Genomic DNA, 13,795 nt, shown 5'->3' with positions numbered 1-13,795 from the left:
TATCGCATCCAAGTCGTTGCTCGTGTTTGACTTCAACAAAACAATTGTATCATGAACATCCTACTCCAACCCTTGAATTGCATCAAGGTTGTATTGCCAAACGTTTGCCACTATTTGGATTTTCTCTTTCTAACTCGAGCATCGGTACTCTACCTTGACGAGCATTGTTTTCAAACATGTAAAACGAGAATCGATTTCGAAGGGTTTTTTTTCTTTGTTTTGCCTTTCCTAGGTCAAATTTCCAAAGTTGGTTCTAAGGATGCCATAGTTGATCTACTCTGACACTAGTTCCAACCAATTTGTGCCCTTATACAACTGGACTTGGCTTACCTAATTCATTTATGATTTTTAACCTAATAAATACATCTACGATTCAGTTAGATTAATTTAATTTTTCTAGTGGGGTTTAGTCCTTCTATTTTGGGAGAGTTTGTCTCCTCCCAACTCATCCCAAATCCAAAACTGGATTTAAATAACCTAACAGCCTCTCTTACTAAGATTTTAAATAACCCAAGTCAATTCCCTTAATCCTGGTTGGACAACATTTAATTTAAACTATTAACATTTAGAATTTAGAGCAGTTCGTATCAGTTTACAGAACGAAGTAGAGAGAGCAATCCTTGGTGATTTTACAAAAAGACATCTTTCCTTTTGAAATTACAACAAACCCCAGAGCCAATGACGAGCTGGTCCACTTTCTGGTGAATATTTGCGGTCCATCGCTCGTCAAAATGTTTTCCACAATACCAAGCTGGTCCTATTACGGAACCGCAATCTACCCCTTAAAAAGGACCACAAAATTTTACCAAATAACCGTTACAACTAACAGCTTCCGTTTTTTCTCTTTTTATGAACACATCTACAACGCGCAAAAACGGGAAAATTTTGATTTTATTAAATTACATTCTTACCCTCCGACCAAGAGTTAATGACTGCCAACAAAGACGATGAACAAATCCTGTAAGAGCTTTCGTTAATGGCGTCCACGCCACTTAAATTTTAAAAGCAAAAACAAAAGAAAAAAGAAAGAGTGAACTATGAAGTCTCAGAGACTCAGAAGAGAGATTTGAGCGATCGGGCTTTTCTGGGCTTCCTCGCTTTGTTCTTGTAATCGGCATCATCGACATCATCATCGTCGTCGTCTTCATAGTCATCATGGCCATTATCGACATCAACAGCAACTTGTTTATGGGCATCATCCGCGCCCTCATCAAGACCATCATCATCGTCGTCGGCGTTGCTATCCACAAGGGTTGGAGACGTCGGGACAGCCGCCGCCGGACCAGTTGCGGGGTTGTCGTCGACATCCGACCCCCGCCTCCTCCGCCAGCGCGGCCCGAAACCAGAGTAGTAGTAGAAGTCCGAGACGGAACCGTTGGACGACCTCTTACCACGAATCCGGCGGTACTCTTCCGCAGTCGCGTCGGGTTTCCGGCAGGATTCATAGCGGTAGCAGCGTTTGAGTGTCAAGTGGTGCTCGCAGAGCGAATGCCCTTCTTTAGCCTCTTTGCCGCATTTCCACCCCTTGCTGCCGCTCTTCCGGCACAGAATCTTCTCCTTGTCACGACATTCAATCTTTTCCTCTTTCACTTCGCTCAATTTCTTCCGCGGAGACTCTCTGCAAAACCCTCCACCGTATGAATTTAAGAATTTCGAGTTTGGTAGTGTCTAGTTGGGCTGCGGATAAAAGCAAGGAAAACCCTAATGTCGTAGGCAAGAAGTAAAAGCTTCCAAGCTGCTGGGAATCACCACTGACCTCTCATTTTCGACACTCTTCTCATCTCTTTCTTCGTCTACCTCGTCCTGCATAAATCCACACCATTCTTTCTCATGCTCCAGACCCAGAAGAAAATATCACAAGTGAATAGAGAATACACAGAAATCTAATTCATTTCGCTCGAAAGGAAGACTCTCCTAAACCATGGCGCAAGTGTTCTCGAATCCCAATCCCGAGAACAGCACATAGAAAACCAACACCACGCCCACAATCGGGAGAAAAAAAACCCTAGAACCAAAAAAGGTTCAAAATGCAGGAAGATAATCCATTTGTGCGACGGCCGCAAACCACGAATTGAAAGATCCGAAAAACGAATAAATAAACAGGATACTTTAGCATAAATTTTCAGCTAACCTCGCCTTCTTTCAGATGAGATTGGGGCGCGAAGGTCATCACATCCCATGGCGACCGGTTCAGCTCGCACACGTGAGTCTCAACCTCGGCCTGCAGGGCTGAAACGACGGGTGGAGAGGCAGAGCCGGCGGTGGAAGCTGCTAAATTGGCGAACTTGCGAATTCTCATGTGTGAAGGGTTTCGGGGGAGATCGGCAGCTCCCTCTTCTGCTCCTCGTCGCTTCCAGGCTTAAGGCTCTCTTCGTTTCTGTGTGTTTGCAGATCTCGCCAAACACGCGAATGAGGGTTTTTTTTCCTCCACAACCCTCGATTCATTTTTATCAGGCTGCCTTTTTTTAATTGACAAAACTGCCCACGTGTTTCTACTTAATTACAAAAATATCCCTTTTCTCGGCTGGCATTTATAAATCCAGTACGAATTAATTATATAAAATTCGCTTTCTTTTCCAACTTCTGAGGCTCAACTTACTGTGATGTCACTTCAAGATTTGAGACGTGGCAGAAATTCAGCCCTTTATCCTTGAAATAGGTGGCCCAGAGGATTGATGGGTGGAAATGTGAAATCGTTGGGCCCGCCACTATGCAGACCTAAACGAAAGGTTCGGATCAATTGTGACATCTGTGGCACCAAAGCCGCGAGCTGTGTGTACCCGCGTGCCCGCAACGCTAGGGCAAACAGTTTCGTGAAATCTCAAACTAAGAGGGATACTTTGGTAATTTAACAGGACAGGAGAGCAGTTTTTCCTGCTTTTCGCAGCGGCCGGAGCCTAAAAAAGCCGGCCGAGGGCACTTGTCTATTGTATCACGACGATATTACCCTAATATTCACAAAAAAACCTAGTGAATCCCAGATAGTGGCCTATACTCTTATATGGACCCATTTCCCAGTTGCGCGAGTAGAATATACTTCACTCCAAGTTGTAGGGGCCCACTGCAGTAATGTAGCGAGTACCTAGCTTGTGCTATTGCGGTTCATTCCCATTTGGGGGGAGATTCGAATATCTTTTTTGTAAAAGAATTCATATTTACAAAAAAAAAAAAGGGTTTTGAATTATTCCATTATTTCTAATCGGACGGCTAGGATCGTTTTGAACTTCCCCTCACGTGCGACTGGTTGGTTAGTTAACTATCATTAACTGCCATAACTAATCAGAAGTTAAATTCCTAACCATGGTTTTCGACGTTTTGTAATTTCGAGTAGCAATCAAGGGCACTTTGGTCAAAATAAGATAGATACAGGTATTTAATAAAGATTTGCGCGGGGATCCGGTAAGCCAAACTGCTACCCGATAATAGCTGCGGCGGTAAACAAGATCGACGGCTGATTTTCGTTCCACGACTGGCGAGAGGATTTTCTATAAAACATGAGGGTAAGATCGTAAATCTGGCTCTAAAATGTATCGACTTGAAAGAGGCGGAGAAATGGAAGATTGGAAAGGAATCGCCTTGTCTCTAGTTTTCGCGAGGGAGATCTGTAGAAGGTAAGAGGATCGAACGACGATTCAACGGTCATGAGGATCCGCAGGCACGCCAAGCTTACTTCTTCCGCATCGGTTTCTCCTACGTTCGATCTTCCGACGTGGGTGAAGAACCAGACGACGTCGTCGCCGCACGAGGAGACGGCTTTCCGTTCCCAATCTCGACCAGAAGAGCACCAGGTGTGGTTACAACTCGATGAGATGGTTTAGGGGTTAATTATTTTCTCCTTTTGAGTGCCCAGCTTCAAGTTTTTTTCGAAAAAATATCATCTCTGTCATATTATGTGAAGTGTGTTTAGGGGTTTTTTCTATTTTCGGAGTCTATTATCGAGCTTTCTGCTTTTAGGGCTCTTGCGAGGCTGCGGATAAGAAACTGTTGGTAGAAGAATTAAATCTTCAATCTGTTGATTTGAAGCCTTCCTCGGTGGAGGAAACGACTAAAGAGGTTGAGTTTCTGGGTCTTCTCTATTGTTTCCCTTCCTCTTCGTTTTGAGCTTTCTGGTATGTGAACAAACAAACATACGATAATTTATGCAGGAAGACGAACAAGAGCACGAAAACGAGAGGTGAGTAAAATCACTCAGAGTATTCTGCTTTATCGTAATTTGATAAACCCCAAAGAATATCATGCAGATTTCGAATAAACCAAATCTTTCATGCGTTTCAACTTTCAACCAACAATAAAAAATGGGTTTTGTAGAGCGAAATCGTGTGAAGTGAAGGCGGAGGAAGAGAATTACGAGAAACGGATAGTTTACTGTCGAAAGAAAAGCACCAACGGCTGGAAATGCAAAAGAGAGGCGAAAAGGGGACATTCGCTCTGCAACCACCACCTGAAGCAGCGGAGAGCATACCATTACGAGCCTCGCCGGAAACCCAATCGCACCACCAGCATTCTTGACCCGAGTTTCGTCGTAGTCCCGCCGTCTTCGGACTTCTACTACTACACCGGGTTCGGCCCGCTGGTGAAGAGGAAGAGAAGGGGCTCAGGAGCTGCCGAAGCCGCAACCATGCCCTCGTTGTCGTCGTCCTCCTCTGGTGAAGATGCTCACCCTCATACCCACGACAGCAACGATGCTCCCAACGACGCCGATCGCGAGAAGAAGAGAGGAAGAAAGCCCATGAAATCTCGATCACTGAAATCCCTCCTCTGATTTCCATTCACCTCATTATAGATTTCCCATAAATGATGGCGACCACGTCTCCGGTCCTCCACAGCCTGATTTGATTTTCCCTTTTACAAGATTTTCTTCGTAATTACTGGCTCCTGTTGGCTGTTGCTGCTGCTGGAGGATGCTCTAGTAGCGAGTCCTCAACTCAAATTTCTTGACGGTAATTTTGATTTTCTATGAGGGTATTTATGTAATTAAACGGTTCCGAGATCGTTTGCCATCGTGGGACCACCCGATATAGTCCCACTCATTACCATGATAGATCATCTGGTCCACAGGATTTTACGAGTACGAGAGCCAATGAGACGTTGACAGGTGCTGAACAAAAATTTCGTGAAACGACGTTTTCTCTTATGGTCGGCAGAAAGCAAGAGGCGTCAGCGAGGAATGGCCCAAAACTGCCTCATGGGCCTAGCCAAGTGTGGACCTGCTGTAACTGTGAACTCGAGACGACTTAACTCACTGAGTACAACCAGTCATTGTCAGAAAGGGATAAATGGAAAACAACGGGGCTAATACCGTAAATATATAGTAATAAAAGTTGCGAAGCCATCGAAAAACCCTCATTTTCGTGCTGGGCGAGATCTGCAACGCAGAGAAGGGACGAAGGGAGTGAGAGCGCGCCCAGCGAAGCGAAAGAGCGCTTTGGGTATTGGCATCATATGAGAATCCGGCAGCAGTTAAGGCTCTATGCGGCCTCTTCTGCTCTCGGAATCGCTTCCCGTCCGTTTCCAGCCGTCGAGGCTCACAAGTGCCAGCTGAACCGGTCGCCTTGGGATGTCGTAGACTTCGTTTTCGAATCCCACCTGCAAGAACTCCAGGTTGGCTTCGAATTTATGCGAAATGTTCTCTTTTATTCTCACCATTGGTGGTACTGGGATGCCCATGTCGTAGTTGTTGCGAAAACGAATTATTTGTCTGTATCGTTTTGTTTCCGGGGGCTAGGGTTTGTACCCGGATTGTGGGTCTGTCGTTCCCTGTTGCTGGTTATCGTTTCTGGGATGAGATGTAAAGACACTGAATCTTCCGATGCGGGTTTCTGGCATTTGGGTTGTTATCGGTGTTTTCTTCCACGAGTTGGTTTTTCTTTTGTTGCTCTTTCTGGGTTTTGTAATATCGTGATTTTTGCAGGAGGAGGAGGAAGACGAACAATGTCTGAAAGCCGTAGAAAATGGAAGGTGAATCATGGTACAAAATGGTTAAACTACTTCTCTGCTAGACATCACAGGAATAACATTCGACCACTTGTGGAGTTTTCAGGATTATTCTTTCGCCAGAGGAACATCCTGTAGCGGAAGAGAAAGGGAAAAAAAAACGTCGAGAAGAGAAGATCATTAGTTGTCTAAATAGAGGCAGCAGCGGATTCAAATGTGGGAAAAGGCAGAACAAGAGGTGTCGTGGGGATTCTGGGGAAAAGAAGATTTCTCCTTTGAAACGCAGACGAGAGGTAAGGTATCGCTCTGACTCTGTGATACTTCTTATCTCTTCTTCATTTTTCCCCCAGGTTTACAATATAAGAGGTCTGACGATGTACGCAGAAAGAAGAAGACGACAAAGAGGAGAAATCTCTCGAAAATGGAAGGTTTGTAACCATCCACCGCAAAGAGAAGCTTAAGCAGTACTCTCATTATGCTAGTTTTTCCTTTTCTTCCGGGAAGTGTAGAAGAAATTACTGAAACAACAACTCTGAAAATAAGGCATGCGGGTTTTGTAGAGACCGTCCGCCGATGAAATTCCCTCAGAAGACAGAAGAGAGCGAAGTGAAAGAGGAGATAATTCAGTGCCGAAAGCGAGGAAGCAAAGGCTGGAAATGCTGGCGAGAGGCGAAAGAAGGGCACTCCTTTTGCGAGCACCACTTGGCGTTGTACCAGACCAGATTTTTCCGGCAGCCCAACGTCGCCCCGGATGAACATCCCCATAACCGGGTAAGGAAACCACCCTCTTCCGCAGTAACGGACTTTTATTACTACTCTGGTTTCGGTCCTCGGTGGAGGAAGAGGAAAGGAATGGAAGTAATAGATGCTCCGTCCAGTGTAACACCACCACCGGCGCCGCCAGCATCATCGCCGACGGTTGATGCTCATGAAGACAACCGTGTTGATGATGACGAAGATGAAAACATTGATTGTAAGAAGAAGACGAGGAAGCCCATGAAAGCTCGGTCGCTCAAGTCGCTTCTTTGATTTCTATATTGGAGTTTGGCTGATCGAAGCCATGGAACTGTAGACTTGATTGCGGTTCCTCTGTCGACTTTATTATTTCCATATTATTTCTGATTAAATGTAAATATAAAGATATTTAGAGATAATGTTTAAACAGAAGGGTTTTTTGGTCAACATATAAATTGCAAGTACGGAATCACTCGAGACGATGGACAGGAAAGCGGAGAAAGGTACATGACTCGACCTGAGAATCGACCAAGGAAGTCTACCATCGCGCCTTAAAGTCCACAACAGTAAACCGATAATAATATAAAATTAAATATTTTAATAATTGGCTTTTTCGATATTTTCAAAATGCTATTTTCAGATATAGTTTTATGCATCAAAATCAGGTTGAAAAATCTTACTTTGGAAAATTATAAAAAAAATTTGCTAAAAACATCCACCTTAAAAACTTTCTTGGAAATATGAGGCACTAATGGTCCCAGAAAATATATTTCTACTAAAGATTATTTCTAGGAAAATGAATTAAAATGGACTAAGAGTGATTTTTGTTTAATTTAATGGTCTTATGGTTAATTAAATCATTCAATAATGAGAAGTGAATGCAATAAGTTGGTATAATATTGCTCATGCTTTTCAAGGAAATTTGTAAATAATGTATTTTATTTGTTCAATAATGAGAACTCAAACATGAGCTTCATCCTTGTTGACTAGTATATTTGTTACACTTTGATAACAAATCAAGTATTGCGCAATTGGAAATAATGGATCTCTCCCCCTCTGCATTTTAGTATTGATACAGATTGGGGCCCAAAAATCCCAGACATATCATGTCTATGACTCTAACATTTTGTCTTTGGCTAAAAATCTTTAAAAATAAGCAAAAATATGAGATACTATGTACTATGTATTGTTTCGATACCTGAAACTTCGAAGATGTAGCATCTAAATGTCCACTCTTTGCCAAAATCACGAGTTAACTAACTATAGATACATAGTACTCATATGACAAATACTACTATAATGTTCAACCCATGATAAGTATACTAACACTACAAAAAACAATATTAAGACAAATCCCTAGTATTTGTCTTCACACCCTCACCAAATTGAATTTGATCTAATTGTATCAATTTGCTAAAAAATATTAATGTTGATTCTCTCAATCTCTTTGACGCGGAAATCTACTTGTAAAATTAACAATATAGAGGTGACTTAACAAGGGATGACAACAAGTTAGGTTGAGGTTGGATTTCTCTCAACCCATCCTCATAACCTATATTTGTTTTCACCATGTTACATGCCGAGTCCTTTCTTGCATTGATACCACAATGTGAAAATCAAAAGGCAGTTGAAAAGATAGCTCAAGGAGAGGCAAGGGCTCCCACTACTCTCAAGGCAAAGGTCGTCAAACCCATCCTAGCTTGGGAGCCGATTCCAACCAACACAGTTCGAGCCTCGCAAAGTTCAGATAGTGCCCTTGTCCCACTAAGCAACGATGGATTTTGAGATATATTTTGAGATAAAACGATTGAATACCCTAATGCACTTGATCAATTCATGAAAAATAGTATTTTAGTTATTTGAATCACATTAGTATTCCTACATATGTAGATATAACTGACTAGGAGATTGAGTAAAGCCATCAAAATCTATTTGAAGACAATGTAACTAAATAATTATATATATGGAATAACAAACAGAGCATGGTAATTTGCTTCACTTGACTATTTACAAATATCCTATTTCCTTACATTTTTAGGAAATAGGGAATCCTATATATATAGCACACCTTAGAGAATTTGGTCATCCTACATTATGTGCACCATTATATCGATTAAGAGGTATCTAATAACATAGTCGTTTACCTATTGTTCGCCTCAAATAGTACAACAATTTTGTGAACAACAACAATGTGTTATAATACGATTATGCGAGCAAATAAAAGAAAGTTGTTTACAACACATTTTGTAAGAAATACATCTAATTGTACGAATTGTAATCATTTTCATTAGTCAAAGAGTAAACAAAATCAGACATTGAAAATATTTTCAATAAACTGTAATCCATAAATTGTGAAGTTTTTAAAACTAAAAAATAAGTCAATAAGCCAAGATCCTTTATTTTAAAAATGACTACAAAGTTGTTTAAATACATATTTCTCTTTTTCTCCTTTCCGTTCTATGAACCCCCCTTCTCATATTCTAATCCATAAATATGTGAGTTTTCTATAAAGAATCTTTTTATGGTATCAAAGTAGACATAAGGCAAGTTGAAATCATTGAACGTCAGCATTTCTTTTCTCAAAGAGCCAAGCAAAATGCACATGTGACTTAAGTTTTGACAGACAGTAGGCAATCCAGTGCACACAATATTTTAAGATAGTTTTGAATATTTTGGTTCAGCTAAATAGAAGGTTTAGGTTCATGTTCATCGTCTAACCATGATATACATAATGCATTTGAAAGATAGATAAAGATTTATCCCAAAATTATTAACCATATTAGGAGACTTATTTCCAAAAAATAAACACAAGATATATTTAATCTTTAACCTATGTGGACTATTCTTAGAAGTTCCCATCACATAGGACAATCTTTGTATCTTTTGGGTAGATACCCAAAAGAAACTAGTTCTAATACCATATTAAATTTAAGTTCGGGTCTATCCTAAAATGACAAGTTGAAGTTAGGACATTTTTTATTGAGAAGTTTGCCCAAATTTTCTCTCTAACTCAAAAAAAATTGTCTTATATTGACTCTACGAAATTTCTACAATTTTGTTTTTGTTTTTTTGGATGATGTTACTCAACCCAATGGCACAGAGGTTAAAATGAAATGTAAAAGAAAAATGGGATGCGACAACCTTTGACTTACCAAGTGGCAAGACCCAATTAGGTGTAAAAGGGATTGAATATTTATAGAAAGCTATAAATGCAAATATACAAGCTTGAATAATAGAAATGATTTTATCTAGATAATGACATTGACTACACAACTCAGCTCGAGTTAAGCCCTTTGTCAAACAACAAATTTTAATGATAACTTGATCAACCCAATATTAAAAACACATTTCCTAATAGTTACCTTATCTTGGAAAATGTACGATAACCTACAAACTACTATTGTATTCAATTGATGTAAATCACAAACTAAAGTGTAAATGATATTCAAATATTGGCAACAAAACCCCTTGATATTTTGATATTTTTTTCTTCTCTTATCTTGTAATGAGTTGATAAACTTTTGATGCAATGCAAGAAACCTTTCTCATTATCTCCATGCTACATCCATGCCCTTATCTTGTACTTTTAGCATATTGGGAAATGTCGGAAGGCAGTTGCAAAGAGAGATCAAGGAGAGGCAACTGCTTCCCAACCCTCTCAAGGTGGAGGTCGTCAAACCCATCCTAGAATATGAACCAAGTCATGTTCCAACCAAAGTTATTCTTGCCTCACAAAGTAGGATTGTTTCCCATTCCCTCTAAGTAGAGCAAATCAGATATTCCTATTTAACTTGCCCTACCACCATCCAAATGAAGATATTTTGAGATAAGATGGTAAATTATCCTAATGCACTTAATAATTCAAGGATAATATTTTTTTATCTATTGGAACAACATTGTTCCACATGTAAATGAGTATGAAATTGAGTAAAATCACAAACTCTATAGAAATTAGACTATGTAATTAAATAATTTTAGACGTGTTAAAGAGTAGGTATAAAAAAGTTTTACATGACTCTCATAAAAAGAAGTCTCAACGAGCAATAATTAATATGGCAGAATCTTACAAGAGTCTCATCGGAGGAAGTCTCACATATGTGTTTCAATTAGAGGAGTTTTAATTATGTTAGTCTTTTATTCTTTGTTCAATTGTTTAATTACTCTAGCACTTATAATTTAGTGTTTTGACTTTGGGTGTAACTGGTATATGGGTAGTTTAATTATAATTTGATTCTACTTGTTTTCTCTATTATAATTAGAGGTTCTCAAAATAATCAATTCAATGCATTTTTCTTTTAAAAAAAAATCGACATCATAGTAGAACAGGTTCTATGAGTTGACTTGGTTAACCCACAGATATAATGTGATCATTTTCTTATCTGCCATCTCTATTAGTTCAGGTTTGTGTTTTTTTTTCTTCCTTAGTGATGTTTTCTAATTTAGTATCTATTTTTTCCTTCACATTCGTACCTTTATAATATTGTTTTCGTACTGAAAAATAAATATTGATTCAAAGGACCCAGAATCTATTTTCCAATGCAAAACAGAATTTCGTCAATTGAAGCTCTCTAGAAAAAGAAATCGACATTTGAAGCAGTGAAGGTAAGGCAACTAGAAAAATTTCGAGTAACAATAGAATGTTTCAGTTTTCGAGGTATGTTATATTATAAAGAATGAGACTTTATGTGAAGAATTATATCTCTAAATATATATCTTTGAGTCTAATTTCTCTATAAACAAGTATTTTGTGATTTTGATCTATAGGTTGGGAGATATCTATATTTAAAACAACAAAAGTCAGTTCTGCAAAAAAATCTCTTTTTCTTCCTATTTTTTCTCCTATTAATTCCCCAAATTGAGTTTCCTTTTTCTCATAGAGGCCTCATTTTTTTTACATATTTTCCTTCTATTCAGAGATTTTTTGACAGACTTAAGCACTCATGTTGGCATCTATTAATTTGGATTTTGAGAAAAGATCGCACGAGGCAAATAGACTTGAGGTCTCCGCTCTAGTGTTGGCCTTCTTCTCTCATAGGACTTGTATCTTCCGTATTATCATCTCCAACAATTATACTCACCTCCCAAAAATTTCTTTGAAGCATACTTGGACCAAATTGTTTGTTATTCTTGCAATTCTACTGTTGCTATCTCACCTAATTTTTTTTTTTTAAATGTCACACTCATTGTTGATTTAATAAGCAAGTTCTTATTTTTTCTTTAGAAACTCAATTTCAAGTAGAGTGTTGCATTATTGTGTCCTTCTATCTAAAATTTTCCAAATTTGTTTTGGAAATATGAGTGCTATATAGACTCCTTCTGGTTAAAGTAGCCCTTGCCAGTCTTAAGATGATTAGTAACTCTCGGTTTGAAGTTGACCAAAGCTTAGAAATTACTTTCTTACTTCATCCTTTACAAACAGTTTATTACCCAATTCTAGCTTATTATTTGGTACACAATCTTCTTATTCAAGGATGGACTCGCTAAGAATTATTTCATGTGTCCTTATTAAGGACTTTCATTATTTGGTACATATTATTTGGGCATTAGTCCATATCCGATGTTGCTATTGTATCTTGATTGAGACATTATTATTGAAGGACATTGTTGTCAGCATTGGTTATTCTAATGAAGAAAAGAAAGCACATAGTAGCCCCTGCATCTTATCTTCTTTAATAACCATTACCCCCTTATTTGGCATTTTTTCTCTTACCATTTGAGAGCCAATGCCCGATGTTGGGACACCATGATGGAGGAGCTCATTACTACACTTCTGAGCAATGCTTATAGATCCACCTCTACATGATAGGAGTGTGTCCAACATCCAGTGTGAGTAAAATATATTATTCACCCAATAGGTGTTTTTTTAACTACCTTTATAAAGTGGGTAGACTATGTGCCGTACAATAGGGCTACTCTTCCACCTATGAAATTGAGCGACAAAATTTTTTTGGTTGTTACCATTTAACGGGATTATAGAGTTTTGTCTTACAGTTAGGTGTGATTTTACTTTCTCTTATATTATGCTAGGTAGGTTTCTTAGTAAAAGAACAAAGAGACTGCCAGTTTGAGGAGGAGTATGGGAAGATATGATAGACTGGCATTTGCAACAAGTTGGGCGTTTATGTTGTTCTCTCACCCCCAGCTTGAAGGGGAGTTTTAAAAGATAGGCTGAAACCCACACATCCAAGAGATGTCGCATCATGGTAAATAAGAAGACTTCTCATAAAAATGGCACAAGAATATAATTAGTCAAAGAGGAACATGTTTACTTATGTCTTTTCTTATGTAAAGCTTATAGCCTTGAGGACATTATAGATATTATAATATCCTCTTAAAAACTATAAATAGAGGCCCTTGGCTTGGAGTAGAGCAATCAAAACTCTCTCTCTCTGGTTCTCTCCTCTTCTTCTTTACTTCTCCTCTCCCTCTCTTACTTTGGTCAAAGTTCTAATCATAAGATCCTAAATTCAATAAAAATATTTCAATTAAAAAAGTTTTAGTTATGTTAGTATTTTGTTCTTGTTCAATTGTTTAATTTCGGGATACGAGTAATTTAATTATAATCTAATTATATTTGTTTTCTCTTTAATAAATAGAAACTTATTATACTCGATTAAGATCAAATCTATAAATTATTCATCTTTTCCAAAAAGTCAACTAGAGGCAACACTATAGCATGATATTTTACTTCTATTGACTACTTATAAACTCAATCCTATTATCTTACATATAATTAGAAACTTTGGTATTTTGTTTCACTTATTGACTACTTAGAAACGTGATCATATTTATTTAAATTTCTAAAGAATAAAAGAATCTCATAAACGCGTCAATTAGTATCACACCTTTGAGAATTTGGACAAATGTGCTCACTCAATTGGTAGTTTGTGCAAAACATCTCCCTAAGTAGTACTGATTATAGAAACTTTTCTACAAAAGGCTAACACAAAGATGAAGGCCACCAATGAAAGTGGACCCACCCACTTCAGATAGGTTCAGATTTTCAGTTTCCAAAAAAGTGAACTTAATGACCACCATTATAACCATACTTATTTCAGTTTCCAATGAGTTGAGATGAATCCCCCCCCCCCCAATTGAGTCCAAAACCCTTGTTGTGGCTTGCTCG

General features: G+C 38.6%; 2 protein-coding genes and 1 long non-coding RNA gene across 3 annotated transcripts; 2 read left to right on the top strand and 1 right to left on the bottom strand.

Annotated features, from left to right (window-relative positions):
* Window positions 1-866: 866 nt before the first annotated feature.
* On the bottom strand, window positions 867-2,397 carry LOC137944806 (uncharacterized). The gene is made up of 3 exons (XM_068790561.1): window positions 2,132-2,397; window positions 1,757-1,803; window positions 867-1,618 (listed from the first exon to the last, which is right to left on the bottom strand). Exons 1-3 carry the CDS (start codon window positions 2,297-2,299, stop codon window positions 1,054-1,056), a joined length of 780 nt encoding a protein of 259 aa, XP_068646662.1. The 5' UTR covers window positions 2,300-2,397; the 3' UTR covers window positions 867-1,053.
* Window positions 2,398-3,586: 1,189 nt separating this feature from the next.
* LOC137944793 (uncharacterized) lies at window positions 3,587-4,979 on the top strand. The gene is made up of 4 exons (XM_068790543.1): window positions 3,587-3,788; window positions 3,955-4,053; window positions 4,146-4,174; window positions 4,309-4,979. Exons 1-4 carry the CDS (start codon window positions 3,642-3,644, stop codon window positions 4,760-4,762), a joined length of 729 nt encoding a protein of 242 aa, XP_068646644.1. The 5' UTR covers window positions 3,587-3,641; the 3' UTR covers window positions 4,763-4,979.
* A 419-nt stretch (window positions 4,980-5,398) lies between these two features.
* Window positions 5,399-6,227, top strand: LOC137943494 (uncharacterized). Its single transcript, XR_011110755.1, has 3 exons — window positions 5,399-5,601; window positions 5,912-5,958; window positions 6,041-6,227. It is a non-coding gene; the product is annotated as an uncharacterized lncRNA (long non-coding RNA).
* The last annotated feature ends 7,568 nt before the right edge of the window (window positions 6,228-13,795 follow it).

This window comes from Aristolochia californica, unplaced genomic scaffold, assembly GCF_029961685.1.
Source record: "Aristolochia californica isolate CCGP_79_NKW_82.1479 unplaced genomic scaffold, dmAriCali1.0.hap1 SCAF_11, whole genome shotgun sequence".
In the NCBI taxonomy this organism is placed as follows: domain Eukaryota; kingdom Viridiplantae; phylum Streptophyta; class Magnoliopsida; order Piperales; family Aristolochiaceae; genus Aristolochia; species Aristolochia californica.
The sequence above is the reverse complement of the archived record's forward strand: the minus strand, read 5'-3'. Positions and strand labels throughout refer to the sequence as shown.